Source organism: Pseudopodoces humilis, chromosome 6, assembly GCF_049639895.1.
Source record: "Pseudopodoces humilis isolate 2021_Gansu_Grassland_sample_001 chromosome 6, ASM4963989v1, whole genome shotgun sequence".
Taxonomy (NCBI): Eukaryota; Metazoa; Chordata; class Aves; order Passeriformes; family Paridae; genus Pseudopodoces; species Pseudopodoces humilis.
In genome coordinates this window covers 47,708,301-47,725,750 of record NC_142205.1, presented here as the reverse complement: position 1 = coordinate 47,725,750, position 17,450 = coordinate 47,708,301, and the positions used below count along the sequence as shown (strand labels likewise).

General features: G+C 41.4%; 1 protein-coding gene across 2 annotated transcripts in view; it reads left to right on the top strand.

The window, feature by feature from the left end:
- TET2 (tet methylcytosine dioxygenase 2) overlaps positions 1-17,450 on the top strand; it is a 71,633-nt gene that overhangs the window by 37,091 nt on the left and 17,092 nt on the right. For both annotated transcript variants that reach the window (XM_014261717.2, XM_005517494.3), the window contains exons 2-3: positions 10,418-13,805; positions 16,004-16,094. In XM_014261717.2, the coding sequence (XP_014117192.2) occupies positions 10,418-13,805; positions 16,004-16,094 (3,479 nt within the window). The remainder of the gene's footprint in view (positions 1-10,417; positions 13,806-16,003; positions 16,095-17,450) is intronic.

The window sequence follows — 17,450 nt, the reverse complement described above, 5'->3', positions numbered from 1 at the left end:
TATCTTAGATTTGTCTGTAGTTCCCAGCTTTCTAAATCCAGTTGAGTGTGTACTTTACAATGGTGAGCTTTTCATCCACACTGCTTCTTTGTGCACTAAGAGCATGGCTGTGTTGTGGACAGACAATAATCAATTAGTGAAGTGGTATCTCGTGACTGAGAATATGAAGTGGGCTTTGCAGAGGCTGACAACAGCTCTTTTAACTCACCCGTTTCTGTATGTCTCTTAAATATCCCAAAATATCAAAGGTCTTTCATTAGAGCTTCAAACTCTCTCAAATCCATGCAGGCCACTAGATACCTCAGAAGACTATGAACTGATGTGAGCTGGCAGCAAGTGGCAAGTTGCCAGAACGAAGAACAACCGACTGTTTTCAAAGCTTTGAAAATATTTGAAAAGGAAGGACAGAGAGAGAAGTGTTGCACTTCCCTTCAGGACTGCTCAAATGCCACTCTTACAAGTGTCAGCTGTGGGAGTCTAAAAGTCTTAGTGAGAGTTAAATCACAATCTGCCAGTTCCCCTGGCTCCTTTTAGCTTGGCAGCAGTGAATTTTCTGCCTCTTCATGTTGCATCCCGCCACAAAGGGAAAAAATTAAACAGGAGAAACAATGTTCCTTTGAATTACTGGAAATTAAAGGAAAGCAGGAATGCCAGCTCGTTCTGGGGTCCCAACTGTCTCTCAGCACAGCAATTCCAAGTTTTTATCCAGTCTTTTAATTTGGTTAAAGGGAGAAACTTTCATGCTAGAGCTGTGTTTTTAAGCAATCATCCCATTCACAAAATCTAGACTTGTTACCAGTTTCCAGTTTCCCTGGAATATTGATATTCCACAGAAAGGAAAAAAGCCTGTAACCTTGTAATAATCTTTTTTCTCTAGTAGTTTTCTTACATGTTTCTTGTAACAAAATACATAGAACTCACCATATACTGCCCATTTATGCTTAAATACTAAGAAGTTTTAAATGGCTACGCATAAAACCCACATCCTTTGCAAGTGGGGCTAGAACAAGATAAGAAACTGAGAAATGGCCTCAGTTCTGTGGAAACATGAACAGGAGCCTATCACTTGACCCTCAGAACAAGATTAACAGCAGTCTTCTAAAGAAAAACCTAAAAACTCTCTTGGCAAGGGATATAAAACTAAAAAATTAGAAAGGGAAGAAAAATACTGTAGCCAAGATGGTGACTACCAAACAAATGTTTTTCAAGCCAGGCTTCAGAAACTAGGCTAACATGTCGATAAAAGCTGCCATGATGTGAAGTTGGTGTCTCTTGACGGACAATTTGCTTGGGTACTGAGCCCTTTTTTCTAAGAAGATCAATGATCAAGTTCTTCCCAAGTTTGTATATTGAGTATTCAAAATGAAAATACAGTCCCACTTCTTCATCTCAAACCTGAAGCTGAAGGGGATGGCAACAGTACCCATGCCGAGCTCTCTTGTGTTCTTGGAACTGTGGTACAGCAGCACAGACCTTAGCTGTTCTTACATCGCCAGCTGTCTCTGGTCATCAAAACCACCTTGTCTTTCATCTCTGGTATATCTGGAGATGTAACTGTAACTTTTCTCACATCTGGATTTCAGCCCAATAATCCATGCCATTGTTGTGTGTAGATTGCAATAACCCACATGAAAACTGCTCCTGAAGACCACACACAAACGCAGAAAAGCTAAATGGCAACCTTAGCTCCAGGGAGCACCTTCTCATAGACCTCTAAAAATGCATTAGATTCTTATCTTCTGTGGTGCCTCAGCAACAGCGAAAGTCAGAAGAGATGTTTGTGTGAATAGTTCGAAGACTCAAACACAGAAAGGTTTTAAGGAAACAACCTTTTCTATAAAGCTCTGCTAGAAGTAACAAGCCTGCTCTGTTGAGTTCAGTGTGATTTATACAGCGAGGGAATAAAACTGCTTAGTTACTGAGGGGAAATTCAAGGTAATTCATATAGGTTTTTGGAAGATCATACAAATACATGTTATAGCTGCTTGTATATCAAGCATTTGATTTTGGGGAAAATCTAGCAGAGTGTAGCATGTGCATAGTGTCTCCAGAGAACAGACTGTGGGTTTGCCATGTGACCTCGATGCATTTGGTCAGGGAACGAATGGTATGGATATAGATCCACCTAGGGAGGAGACTGGATGTCATGAACTGGGTTGTTTATTCTGTCTAAGGGGGGAGCATTAATGACAGTTTTCAGTTACATGGGGAGAAAGAAGCCATAGCACAGAAGGAAAAAAAAAACCCAGCTCCACATGTCTGTGGCAGATGGGAAGGGCTGATCTGAGGTTATATTTTAAATGGTAGAAGCTTTCTAATAAGTTAGATTAATTACTTCACGTCACTGTGTGTTATTATGCAACCCTCATCATCAGAGACTTTTAAAAAAAGGTTGGAGTGGACAGGTACAGGTCTGGCTGGTGTTGCCCTGAAGTCAAGAAACAGGGCACTGACAAACCCATTTTTCCTATGTGTTAATGAGCAATTGGTCTGTAAGTCACGAAAGGCACAAACTGGGAGAAACAAATCTAAATCACAAGTGGGAATGAAAACACATTTTTAAATTAAATCATGCAACAATTAAAACAGTGTAAGATCTTTCCAAAACAAGTACCTTTGTTTTGGCTCCTCCAGCTCCACTGTGTAGAAGTGAAGCCTCAGCAGGACATGCAGGGGCAGGCATCATCTCTCACAGGGACACAGGACATCTCGTGGCTCACTGCACCTGTCAGGGATCCCCAGAACCTGCCCCTTGGCTCTATCAGCACACACAGTGTACACTGTGTAGTGTGGGAGCTGTCTCTGGCTGCCTCTCATTTCTCAAAAGACAGCAGCCAAAAGTTGAGTTCACTACAACATCCCAGCCTAGGTGTGGCAGAGCCATGAGAAAAACAGAGGAGGAATGTGTAGAGTATAAAGGCTACTGTAGTGAGGCCAGAGAAGGGGCTGAAAGCTCTGCTTTACCATCTGGACATGCAGGAGTACCAGAGCAGACCTTGGAGCCATCAACCTTCTCTTTGCATTCTCCCTGCTCTCCTCTCTGTATGACCATCAACTTTAAAAAAAAATTTAAGAAAACTGCATTTTGTAAAAAATTCTGTTTTCAACATAACTGTGAGACCAACAGGATTTCCTATTTAAAGTTCAAAAGATAATGGAAACCAGAGCTGTGTGAACAGGTTTTCTGAGGACGCTGCAGCCCACAAGGTTTTATTCTCTTCTATCAGTTCTTCCGCTCATATGTCTATTTTCTAATGTTTCTGTCCCAACACGATGAAACCTTGAAATTTTTAGCTTTGCCAGTGTTTTTTTTTCCTATCCAGTGGTTTTTCACTCTGCCAAAAGCTGTGATGAAATCATCATGGATAACTGACCTTTGACTAGTGCTAGGAAGTCATCAACCCAAGAAATCCGTGCTATATCCAGGTCTGAAGCCAAATGGACAAAGATCACAGAAATTGGAAGATAATGATGACAGTGACCTCTTGGTAACCCTCCCTAAACAGCAGATTGATAACATCAAGTGTACCTTGAGGAATGGTTCAGCCACCAACGCTTGCTTATCCTGGCATGCTCACAAGAGGCTGCACAGCAGAGCTTGGCCAGAACGGCAAGAGCAGTCAGCTTTTGCTCTCGGGGAGCTGATTTTAATCAGCAGCCCGTATCACCATTGCCATTTGATACATGGAATAGCTGAATTACTGAGAGGAAAATCATCCCTCAAATCACATCCTTTCTGCAGAAATCAAAAATGGATCAAAGCACCAGTTGTGCACCTGATTAACACTGCTCAACACACCTAGCCTAGCATATTAGACTGAGATAAGAAAAAGAGGGTTTGTTCTGTTTTCCAACCCAAACATCTTTGCCAGTGTTGAATTCACAGCACCAGGGAATTACTGAATTAGGTCCTGTGTGGGTCACAATTTGAAACAATTTTGCTGGTCCAGACTTCACAGAGAAGTTTCTCATTATGTAAACTCATCTCACTCAACACACGCTTATTTGAGCACCACTGAGATTTAAGACTGTAACTCCCATTCCCGCAAGCTTCCTATTGTAATTATCTAAGATTCTCAAAAAACCAGCTAAGATGAAAGTGTGTTTTAGTTCAGCTTCCCTGTGTTTGTTAAAGACATCTAATAGTCAGGGTGGTGCTCAAGAAATTGAGAAATACTGGTCTTAGAGTATGTTAGCATCCCTGCACCCAAGGTAGTACTAAACAAGGTAACTTGGGGAGCAGTGCAGCTCTGTGGAATGGCCTGTCCATACAAACCAGCTGGATCCACCATACTCCAAACCTAAACTATGGAAAAGAGCTCACAACTGGCAAGAACAGACATAGATGCCAACGTCATCTTGAATGATCTGGTTATTGCAACAGGACGGTCCTTTTGATTCTTAAATTCAACCTGGTTCTGAAGTTTGACCTTTCGAGAAACGTTTCAAATCTGGTTATACCATGGTGGCATTTAAAGCAACTACTTTCGGAGCTGAGTTTTTCTAGAAGTGCTACATAGTAGAATTAGGTACAAAGTTTGTATGGAACACAAATGACAAAAAATGGGAACTGGAGAGCTGTGTGATGTGACATTATTATTTCTGTTTACTCACATTTTATAATCCTAAATTCATTTCCTTTGCATAATTGTTTTTTCCACCTGTATTGTAGAGGCATTTAATTTTACTTCCCTTGATTTTATGCAATTGTTAAAATAGTATAGTTTTTCACATCTGGGTAAAAATTACACAGTATCCAGTCTTGTTGATGAGTAATGTAGGAGGGGAAATCACTGTTTAGCTTTACTATCATGCCCTCTGTATTAAGGTAAAAAATCAAACTGATTCAAGTGCTTTTGCAATTAGACCATTGTATCACTGAAATGCAGGAACTGGTGTCAGTAAATTGAGGGGGGTTTAGCACTAGTTGATTTTAAAAATGCATGAATTTCGAAGCATCTGGCTTGGATAAGATTTAATGAATTATTAATCCTCATATGTCACAAATCCCATGCTCTTCATTCCTGTATGTCTGCTTATATCTATATTCACTAGTCACCATTTTCCCTGTAAATTAAGGATAAATTAGCCATAAATTAGGTAACAAATTTTATCAATCCCACATTTTCTTTTGTTTGACACAGATTATCATAGATCTAAATGCCAGAGAAGACAATTATATTCATGTAATATGACCTTCTGCAGAATGCAGTCACAGTGTCATTGAGGAGTTTCTAGATTAACCCCTTAACTGCTCTTTAAAGTGACAAGAAGAAAGCAATATGTATATTTTAAGAAGAAATATAGCTTTAACTAAAAAACTTCAAAGGACAAGCAAGGTATGACACCCTTATTCAAATTATTTTCAAAGCATTGTTAATGGCCTAAATAAATAAGCTATCGAAATGAAGAGACAGTTGAACGTAGTGCAAAAGTACCCTATTGTAAGCCATAGAGCCCAGCGTACAACAGTGTCCTTGTCCTTCTGGAGCCTCCTTTATATCTCCCTTGAAGTTTCACTGTGTTTTCCTCAGCCACACATATTCAGTGGGGCAACAGTGATGCTGGTAAAGAGCAGAGGAAATCCTTAGGGGATGTTGTGGGGTTCTGAGCCTCAGTTCACCTTGGGTATGAATGCAATCCCTCTTGAAGCTGTCCTGGTCTTACGTCTCCTGTCCTCTAAGGTCATGTTGTTTCTCTGTGTATAAACTACAGTACTTTAAGTGCAAAACATATAGGAAATCCTTAAACTATACCACATGTGTTCAACTTTTTATCCCAGCAATAATGGAAATGTCTCACTAATAAGGAGCTTTGATGTGTTACATCACCCCTTAGCCATCTGAGTTCACAGCACATCTTTTCTCCTCTAGGGACTCTGGCAGTTGCTTACAGGTGTTAACCCAGGGCACAGCTGCAGCAACTGGTCTTCAGCTAGGCCACGGAATCATATCCCATAATATCAAATCTTGGTGTTAAGTGTCATTGTAACTGCTTACGTATCTTGTTCCAATGTTAAAGAAGTTTCTGAATGTTAATCAGAAACAATTTTGCATGTATGCAAGTCCAGAAGATTTAAGGTTTTAGAACAGAAATTGAGCTTTCTGATAATGTCATGCATGAGTGCCCTTACCTAAGTAATAATCACTTGTGCCTCTTCTCAAATTTTCATTCATTAGTGAAATAGGAAAAAAACCCAAACCTCTAACTTCAGGAGTTTTTTCACATGTTGCAAGTTCACTATTTATAACTCTTCGCCAGAGGCATGAGCTTCAGAGGAGAGATGCAACCACACAACAGCACATATGAATACATAGCTGCAAGTGAAGCCAGCTACTGTACACAGACACAATAGGAGCAGAAAGTACAACTTACCAAACTGGAGTTTGGCAAGACATATGGGCAAATTCACCTCCTGCTGAGAAAGTGCTGGAGGGGTTTCTTGTCTGGGAGCAATTTAGACCTCTGTGTCATCTGGCAGTGGCAGAAGGGTGCCAGCAGGATGGAGGCTGTGGCAACACTCTGGGAACAACCCAGTGAGCATCAAAAAGCTTCTGGGTATCTGACTTCTGCTTTCCTGAATGTCATACTGATAATCAGTTGAGCACAAGTCAGCTGAGACTTTGATCTGAGGATGTGTATTTCTGCTGGGGAAAAAAACCTCTGAGGAGATAAATGTCTATCCCAGCTAACCCCAGAAGGGGAAACAACCGATCTGACATCCCACCTTTTGGTCCTTTTAGGTCCACGAGTGCTCTACCACAGCTGTTCCCCCACCTACTTTTTCTCCTGGGAATCTTTCCCAGTTTTGCAGAAGATTGTACTCCCCTACAGTGGGTGTATTTATCCATTCATTCATCTGAGCTGCTTTGCATTCACAAACTCCCCAGACACAGGTGCTATAGAAAATAAGCTATGAACCTCCAGAACTGGCTAAAACTGAAGAAAGATTTTCTGTGGAAAAAATATGACACAACTTCTGCAACTGATGCTGCAGAAATGTCTTGTTGTACTTGTAACACCTTCCACAGTATACTGATAAGAGGTGGCAGGAATATGCCAGACTAGTCCATAAAACAAACAACAAAAACACTCAGGCTCTCATTCCGTGCCTAGTTTCCAGTTTGTGCCCTGTGTGCAACAAGAAATAAATGTACATACATCGATTGTGTCTGAAAGAGTCAAACAGTGGCAGTCTGAAATATAACTTGAATGCATATTGATGGGATGAGATGCTGATCCATTTGCACAGTAATGTGCTATATTTAAGTCACGCATCGTGGCATCTTCAAAGAGGCCAGTCATAATTATGATGGATTAGACTGCAGAGTCAGTCCTAGATGCAGTAATTGTTTCACAGATGCTGCTGATGTGACTTGAATTTCTAATGAATTATAGCTGAAGAAAAATATGTGGCGCTTCTAAATGGTCTGGATAAAATACAGCTATGGGAAAGACTAAAAAGAATAACTGCTGCACTTGGGGGAAGGTAGATTTACTTTGAGAGGTAGAGAGTTCATCCCACAATGATTGTAAGGATGACCACAAAGACTTTTTAAGGTGCAAGCAAGGAAGAGTACTACTTCACGGTGTCCCAGTTAAAACCAGTAATAAAGATATTGTGGCCATTTATTTTTTGCCAGTCCTACATTACAAATGACATTATTTTACATTTGCTGTGATTTGTAGTTGCTTGAGGAAGATTTTTACTCAGGTGTGTCTTGAGGATAATGAATAACTTGAGTGTAGATAGAGAGAGAAAGAAGTATAATGCAAAGTCACCCCCATCCTAGATGCATTTCAAAGAATGCAAATCTGGCACTTTTAATGCATGAATTAACTTTGTATTCTGAAGAACCAAATGATTCCCATGTTCTTTGCAACATCTAACACCAGTGCCTTTTTAACTGAAAGTGGTCAGAATTTGAGGGTACATGAGATCTTTAAGAATGCCATGAACGATAATTCACCTCATAAGGTAACTTTCTGGGTTTTGAGGACAGCATGAACCTAAGACTCTGTTCTGACCACTGATGTGCTCCTTTGAGGGGTTTCCAAGCTAAGTTTAGAGAAATCAGGGAGCCCCTACTTCTAAAGAAAATGGTGGGTTTATCTGATAGATAGTAAGGAGTTGAGGAAGAAAGACTGCCTGGGAATTCTCAGAAGGAATTTGGTTGCAACCCGCAGGTTACACCGAAAAAAGCTGCAAGGCAGACTTTGAGGGCCAGACAAAGTTTCTCACAGCTTAGTTGCACAGACTAAAACTTTTTAAAGAAATAAATCTTTTAGAAGCAGCTTGTCAGCACAGTGTTAATTACTATGGTGCCCTTTATTTCATTTCATACTTGCGAAATGCAGCAGCCTACACACTCATGTCTGTGGTTCACCTGCAGTTTTTAGGAATGAAAGGTGTGAAGGCAAAGAATGGCTTCCAAATTAGTCTGGCATTTTATTTTTGAGACACTCCAGGAGCATCTTCCTGCTGCCTGGCCTAGAATGACACATCAGAGGAATCCTATTCACACAGCTTTCTGCTCAGCATGGAACATTGTCTCCCTGGGAAAGCTACAAAGGCTCATGTCTTGTGGTACTATAAAGCTAGGGTGGGAAAGACCTCTAGAAGGGAATAAGCCTATACTACCATGTAAAAAAAACCCAGGCAAGACTGACAAACATATTTTTCCATCTCCCTGTTCTTAGCTTTCCCTGCAAAATTTCTTTTTTAAAGTACTGTTACTCTTGCAGCAAGAACTTCACTACTTCTGTTATAAAAAAACATAAAAAATGAAAAATTGAGTAAAGAAAGGAAAAAACCCCAAACTTCAGGAGGTCAAAAGTAAATCTAAAAACAAGTTTGGCAATCGAAGGAAATAAATATAAGTTATCATATAGGTGCTTGCTGGTCAAAATGTGCATTTGAATTGTCCTGCAACTGAAATCAGAGGTGCAAGCAGAGAGAATTCTGCTGGATGCAATGTATTTAATGAATTAATATTAGTTATAAAAGCATTTTGGAATGATATTACTAAACTGAGTACAGCAATACTGCACTGAAAACTATATAAATTACATTTAAATAACATCTAAATTTACATTTTAATAACATAAAAATATTAATGTAGGATAAATACATAAGCAGAGCAACCATGATGGGAGAATTTTTTCAGTATAGTAGTTCTTCCTATGTAGTGGCAATAGCAGCCACATGTAATGCTTTTCCTGACTGCAGTCCAGGCACAGCTTACCTGGTAATGGAAAACGCTTCAGATTCTCCGTAATGCAAACCAAAAATAAAAGCTTCAGAACAGACATGCATATGTCCAGATTTTCTCTGTGCAACTTCATATCAGTAAGACCCACTGTCAGTCTGCTTTCTGTCATTTGTGACTGGTTGAGAACCATAAACCAACAAAGAATAAATAATGCAGAGTCAAACAAAGGCTTTATGTATGTGAACTGGGTCTGTGAATTCTGGGAAGATGCATATGAACAGGATTAGATTGTCATTGTATGGAATTTGCTCACTGCACATTGTCAGTACTTTTATCTAGCTAAAAACTTCTCTTTGTAAACAAAGAGTATATGAGAAAATGGGATTTCCCATACCAAAAAAAGAAGAAAAAAATCCTAGCTCCACAGCTGAAGAGCTCAATTCAAAACCCAATGCACAGTTTAAGCCATGCTTGATGCCTATATATAAATTTGAAAGGATATTGATACCTGAAAAAAAGCATTTCCATCAAACCTTTCATAAATCACTCTATTTCTGTCAACATTACCGATCTGTTGATGAACTGTATGAGTTCCTGAGGACAGCAGTCAAGCATGACTTTGTCCTGTGTATTGTGCCACTTGCGTGGTCTTTAGGAATTCCAGTTTAAAAAGACCCTGTCAGACAGCTGAGGGCAGAAAAAAAAGGTTTTCCCCTCTAATTGGAAACTTGGTGGCGATACTCCAAGTCAGACAAAAGAGGTTTGGCACACTAAATCAAATTACAGGATTAGGACCAAGACCAACCATAGTTTCAACATGACTTTCTGCCTTACCAAGGGCAAAATGTGATGACAGAGGAGTCTGTGCAAATCATTCAAAAGCAAAGAATATTTTTGCACCACTACAAGAGATTTCTTCTGGTAAAATACCTTCTTGTGTGTCATATGGGGGTAAGGAAGTCACTCGGTATTTTCACTCTCTTTTCATCTTGAATAACAAACCTTTAAGAAAAAGGGACACCTGGGGGTGCAAGATGCACTAGGATAGTGAAACACCCCTTGGGTGTTCTTGCAGGCTCATATGTGTTTGGGAGCTGGTCAAGGCAAGGGGTTCTTGAGTGGTGGAGGAATTGTCAGTAACTGTCTGTCCTTCAATGGAAACTAAAACTGACTTAGATTCTTTCCTTGTTCCTTTTCTCTTTCAGATACGTTCAGAGGGTAGCCTTGTGGATGGCCCCGGAGCAGGCCAGATGGAACAGGGCAGAACCAACCATGTTGACGGCAATAGATTGAGTCCATTTCTAATACCACAGTCTTCTCACGTTTGCCTGGCAGAGCCTTCTGCAGTGAAGCTACAGAATGGGAGTCCAGCAACAGAGAGGCCTGAAGTGGAAGTAAACGGAGAGCACAAGCCGCTATTCAATAAAAGCAACTTTGGAGTGCCCCACCCGAAGGGAAGTCCAAACAATTGTGTTAGCCCTGACCTTTTACAAGAAAAGAAAGTATATTCCAAATATATGCAAAATGGTGGGATCAAACGCACTTTTAGCGAGCCCTCTCTGTATGGACTTCATGAGAGCAAGAAAGTGAAACAAGACAAAGAGGTAAACGGAGAAAAAGCTGAGCCAGAAGACAATTGTGAAAAACCAAGTGTCTCCAATTGTTACAGTGAGAAGAAATATGAGAGTTTTACAAGACAAGAAAACAAAGCTTCAGATTTGATACCATCTACAAGATACAACAGCGTTGGTTCAGAAAACCCTCATGACCTTCCAATTCAGAATGAGCAGGAGCGGGAAAATATTCATTGCCATAACAGGGACATTGTCTTACTACTTAAGAACAAGGCAGTGCCAATGCCTAATGGTGCTACAGTTTCTGCCTCTTCCATGGAAAGCATGCATGGTGAACTCCTGGAGAAAACACTGTCTCAGTATTATCCAGAACATGTTTCCATAGCAATGCAGAAGAACACATCTCATATTGATGCCATTACCAGTCAGGCTACTAACGAGTTGTCCTACGAGACAACACATTCATCCCATACCTCAGGGCAGATCACTTCCCCACAGACCTCAAACTCTGAGCTGCCTCAAGTGCCAGCTGTAGTGGTTACTGAGGTCTACAACACAACAGACTCCAGTAAACCACCTGTATTGCCAGGTAGCTGTTCACTTCAGAAACCAGATCTACAGCTACAACAACAGATTCCAGGCTATGATCCTCACCAGTTACCTGTAGGAAACAGTAATATTCATGGAAGCATAGGGCAGGTTCCCAACCAAGACCTCTCTCTAAGTTCCAGCAGTAACCTGCAAGCTCAGAGCACTGCTCTGGAAAGGTACTCTGAGCAAGCAGAAAATAATGGTGCTTTCTTTACACAGAACTCAATGTTTCACAAAGATTCCTCCACCACTCCTGCTCCAGAAATGAATAGTGCACTGTCTGCCGCGGTGCAAGAAGGACACCATTCCTATGACAACAGATGTGATGAAACTCTTCCTGGGGAGATAAAAAATGAAGGGCAACAGGAGGGACCAATGTCAGAAAGTCCCAGCCTCAGCCAACAACAACTTCACCCTCAGCAGAGCCTTCTGCAACAGGCACAAATGTCACAACAAGATGTCAGTGAAAGCAACCCGCAAGCTGCTGTGGCCGCCTCGATTTCGCAGCGCCCCAAAGAAGTGACGCTGGCGTCAGAATCTCCCCTCCAAAACCTGCACGCACACAAAAGTGAGGGTGAGTTGCAACAACACTATCAGCATTTCCCAGGACAGAGAGAACCTGAGACTCCTCCTGACAAAGAGAAGGACCAAGTGAAAGAGCCTGTACAACAAGCTCAACATTATTCAAAACCAGGCTGGATAGAACTGGTTTCCACCCAGTTCCGCCAGGGAGAGCCTCCCCAGAAGCCCAGTGAAGCATTATTGCGGTCAATTCTTCAGTACCAGGCAAGCACAGCCCAAGCAGTCTATACAAAACAGTATGCTGGAAGTCCTGATTCATTAAAGGGGCCTTCAGGACAGGCCCAGAGCCAGAAGATAATGCAACAGGAACAATTTCCTTCACTGTACAAAAGCGAGAGCTCCCAGCTGCAGCTGCATCCCCCAGCTGACCAGCAGCTGCCGTTCCAGAAACACTCATCGCAGCCACAGCTCACAAAGGTAGATTCCCTTCTCAAGTCCCAAGTGCAGCAACACCCTCCACAGCAGCTCCATTTCCAGCCAAGATCAGAACAACAAGCTGAACAGCCTTTAGGGGCCCCCTTGAAACAGCAGCACTTGAATCCCCAGCCAGGGGAAAATGGGCAATTCTTGCATTCACACATCTTGCAACAGATGCTGCAAAAACAGGCACATCCAGTGCAACTGCCATGCAGTCCACAGCTAACCCCAAACCAGCAGCAGGCTCCGCAAATGAAAGCTAAAGACCTGCCCCAAGCCATATCCCACCCCCAAAGCAATTCTGGGCAGCCTCTAGACAGGACCTCCTTCAATCAACTTAAAGTAGATGAATGTTTCCAAACTGGGAGTAAGTATGCTAAATCAGCTGCATTCCCACTGCCTAACACTCAGCTGGGCCTAGAGCAGGTACAGACCATGAACAACAAAGCTCCCCTTTACACTCAGAAGGCAAATGCCAGTCTCCAGCACCCTTGCCCAAACAACAGGCATCTGATTTCTGAGAAGAAAGGGAATGCCACAAATATGGAACGCTTTGGAGCCAACAAAATGCAGGAATTGCAGCATGTGCAGTATTTTTCAAATAACTTGACCACAAAGCAAGATGTGAATCATTGTTTTCAAGAACAAGAGCAACAGACACAACAAGCCTCAATTCTGCAGTTGCCACCCCTCCAGCCCTCACAGGGCTATGGTGCTAGTCTGAACCAAGACCTCCCGAGCAAACAAGCTCCACAGATCCCTCAGCAGTACTTACCACACAGCCAAACTGCCCCACATGCCCAAGACCAGAGAGGCTGTCATTTGCAGTCCCAGAACCCTAAGGATTTTCAAAAGCACGCTGCTCTGCGGTGGCATCTTTTGCAAAAACAGGAGCAACAAGCATACCAGCAACCCAAAACTGAGATTGGTCCCAGTGCAGCACGCAAGCCTATAAAAATTGAGGCTGGTACAAAGTCTAATGTCTGCATGCGCCCATCAGCTGGACAGCTGGAAAACAAAATGTGGAAAAAAACAATTAAACAGGAGAATCAGCACTTTGTCTGCGAGAACATGCAACAAAAGAGCATCATTGAGACAATGGAGCAGCAGCTAAAACAGATACAGGTCAAATCACTGTTTGATCATAAGACATTTACTCTCAAATCACCCAAACATGTGAAGGTCGAAACAGCAGGCCCTATTACCATCCTATCACGAAATACCAGTGCTGCAGATTTTGACACTCAAACCCCAATCTTAGATCAGCAAGCAAACTTGTCTGCTGAGAAAACCCCGACCAAAAGAACAGCTGGAACTGTTCTCAATAATTTTTTAGACTCACCTTCCAAGTTATTGGATACTCCTGTAAAAAATTTATTGGACACACCTGCCAAAACCCAGTATGATTTCCCATCTTGCAGCTGTGTTGGTAAGTGCTGAGATGTACTAAAAACATAATAGCTCACAGGAAGGAAATGAGCCTTCAAGTTAGGATCACAGGGTTAGTTAGATGTTTTTGCTAGATTTTTTTGAGGGATTTTTAAGAACAGTTATTAGTGAAGACTTGTAAAACTGGGATTTTACACACTTATGCCTACTCCACTTACCAACCCTACACATGGGCCTTTCTCATTATTTCATAAATCAATTACCTATTTGATTTTTCAGTCAGAATGCTTATGGCCTCATATCCATTCTCCTTGAGCAGCAGACATGTAACAACAACATACTGATAAAAAGTAGATCATAACTTTATGACCTAATTTATTTGTCAAGGTTAGATACAGCTTTTAAAAAAACAATCCCAGTCCAAAACTTTAGAGCCTTATGGGCATTTTTTGCTCTAACAGTGAAATTGTTCCCTTAGTAAAGCCTAAGCGAAAACAGATGTCAGATTATTCCTCACTTATTGCAAGAGTTTATCCTCCTTTTCAGGCATGTGCAAGAGATCCACAGTTTCATAGAGAAGCTACACAATCAGCACCAAAAAAAAGTGGAGTGACACTTCTTGTTGCTTGATGGCAAACCCTGTCTCCAAGAGCTGGAAAAATAGAGCAGAGGGAAGCAGAGTTACAGGCATGGTCCCCCAGCCCAGGTTTTCATACAGTACTGACATTGCATGTAGCAAAGTGAAACAGGCACTTTCAGACTCTACTGGGTATCTACTGGATAAACTATTCAGGCTGAGACAAAAGGTTCACCAAAAGCGAGAAGGAATTAAAAATCCTTGTTACAGTTTCAGTTACTAGGATTTTGTATCAACTATAAAAGAGGAAAGCTGAATCAATGCTCCTCCAAGATACAAAATGGACCTTTTTGCCTTTTTGAGTGTTGGGGCTATGTCTCAGAGAAGACATGTGGGAACAAAATCAGGAAGTAGTCTATTTCTAGAGCTCCCAGGAAGAACTCTGGAAGCCAGTTCCTTGCTGTTCCTTGTTTTATAAGAAACAATCTTCAAAATCTAGGGTTTTTTTTATCACATAGTTGTCATTTGTTGGAGTTTTTTAGTATTATTTCTTCCATATAGTTAGCACGAGTTTTTCTGGCAATTATTTCCTTATCCTCACTTATTTTTTTTTTTCATATTGAAACCACTAAGCACACTTAAGAACTTATTCTCCATTTACATTTTAATTCTTCAGTCCTAGCAGACACGAGGAAATACAGGAGTATGAAACTCCCTGAAGAACACAGTGCCACAGCATAATCTATAGGTTTATTGCTCTTTCTTATCAATATTGTCCTTAAGAAGATTAAATTAAGCCATTCCCCACTGACACGTTCAGATTTATACCATACCTTCATCATACTTCCAGAGGCTGTCTGTCAAGAGCAGCACCACCCATCCAGCCCTTGGAGTTAGCATGGCATCAAGTTATGTTAGAAAGCATCAAGTCAGCATTCAGACATCAGCCAGCACAGCTCCACCATCTCCTGAACCCAAGCAGGGCCTGGCCACTTCTTTCACACAGCAGGAGCATGCTTCCTGGTACCAAACCAAACATACAGCATGTATTGTGACTGCTGCTATGGTCCTACCTACACACAGGAGGCCACATTCTTGGCATACAAGGGTTTTGACCAGGCCTTATGCATTAATTTTTCCAGCAAACTTGGGGTTTTTTTTCATTTCACAGTTTTTCCGCGGGCAGCAGGAATTCTCTGTGTAACCTTAGTGGCCAGTTTTTCAAGCTGTAAGTTCCTGCACTGTAACACATCTGCTGAAAAACAAGTACGGTACAGCTCCCTAATATCAATATTTACCACTGTTATCCCATTATCCTCCTTTCTATATTCTGGGAGAGGAGGAAGTGGGAGAAGGAGAAACAATTGTTTGCTGATAACAGGAAAACGCCAATGTGAACGTCAGTGTGGAGCCTGAGATTGGAATAAGTGTTTGTGCTAGGGAAGGGCACACAGTCCCTATCACAGCTGCCTGCAGGATTAGCCATTGCTTTGCATGTTTTGTACAAACTGTGTAGGCAAATACCTTAGACTTAAGTGTTTGAAAACTGACCCTAGGCCCATACAGCAGCCTTCTAACAAGCTAGGTAAGCTTTGCAATGTGACATTTTACATGAAAGGATTAAGCCTCAAAGTAATAACCTTTATTTTTCTTTTAAACAGAGCAAATTATTGAAAAAGATGAAGGTCCCTTCTATACCCATCTAGGAGCCGGTCCTAATGTGGCAGCTATTAGAGAAATCATGGAAGAAAGGTAATTAGCACAAAGGCACAGAGCACATTAACGTTTATCCTTTTGTGGATGTCAGAATTTTTCCAGCTTTTGCACATAAAGAAATAAACAACTGCAAATCAAGTAATTACTTGTAGGCATAGCTACTCCAGTGTTGCCAACATTACGCACCCTGCTATTCACCAGAGAGTCACAATATTTGACAGGGCTAATAGTCTGCTGGCTGGCACGGGCTGTGCCCTGGGAGACAGATGCCAGCAAACCCAAGCCGGAACAAGTTCTCACCAGCTTGCCAAGCAAGGCAGCTGGCAGTGGCTGCAAAGGCAGGCAAGGAGCTGGTGTTCCCTCTAGCTAGGAGAATGCCAGCAGAGAAGGAGGATGAAGAGCAGAATACCAAATTTCAACATTAGTTTCCCCTCACCAAATTACTAAATGTCTAAATCTCATTCGTTCATGTCCAGAGGAGTGCCACAAAATTGCTGGATGGGATTTCAGCCCAAGAATTGATAAGTAGTCTTGTGAGAAAACATTCCCCTGCCTTGGAGTATTGCACAAACCCAGTCTTATCTTGATTATGGACAATCCCTGTTATCATGTTGCATCCTGTGGTGTATCTATTACATCAATACCAACCAAATCAGGAATTTTTAAAGGCACAGAAGAGATACATGATATGTGCTGTTTAAAAATATGTGTAAGCACAAACCCCACCAGCCTAAGATATACAAATTAAAAGCTGTCACAAAAGTGACTTCTGCACTGTGAATTCTGCATTACTTGCAGTCAATAATGACTAGATTTTTAGAGGCATCTGGGAATTTAGTTCCCCCCTGAACAAAGAAGCTAACAAAGAACTCTTCAGTTAAGTCAAAGACAGATGGGAATTTGTTAGTACCTTAAAAATCTGGACTCCAGAAAAGCAGTGAAGCTCCAGCTAGCTGCAGAACCAAATGCAAGTGGGCATTATTGCAATGCTGGGTCTGAGCTAAGGAGCACTACTTCTTAACAAGGTCTGTTAGTTTGTGCTCATCACTGCACAACCATGGGGCACTTGTAGCCTATTAAACCCTTCAAACTAAATCCTAAGGTCCTTTCTCTTTCTGAGCACCTCCTTCCCTGTGACTCTTGTGCACGGCTTGCCCCAGTAATTTTCAGCTTTGACAGCAGCTCAAGTGCATGTAAGCTACATAAATCAGCTTCCTTCTGGGAAGAGAGAGTGAACACTGATGCTCTGAAGAAATTCTTTACCATCTGTTATCTCTAGAGCTCTCGTCAACTGGTTTTTTAGTATTTACAAATAATAAATATAAGAGGAAAGTAATTCATGTTGTAATGTCAATTATAGAGATTATTTTTTTTCAGTTTTTTTAATTCGGA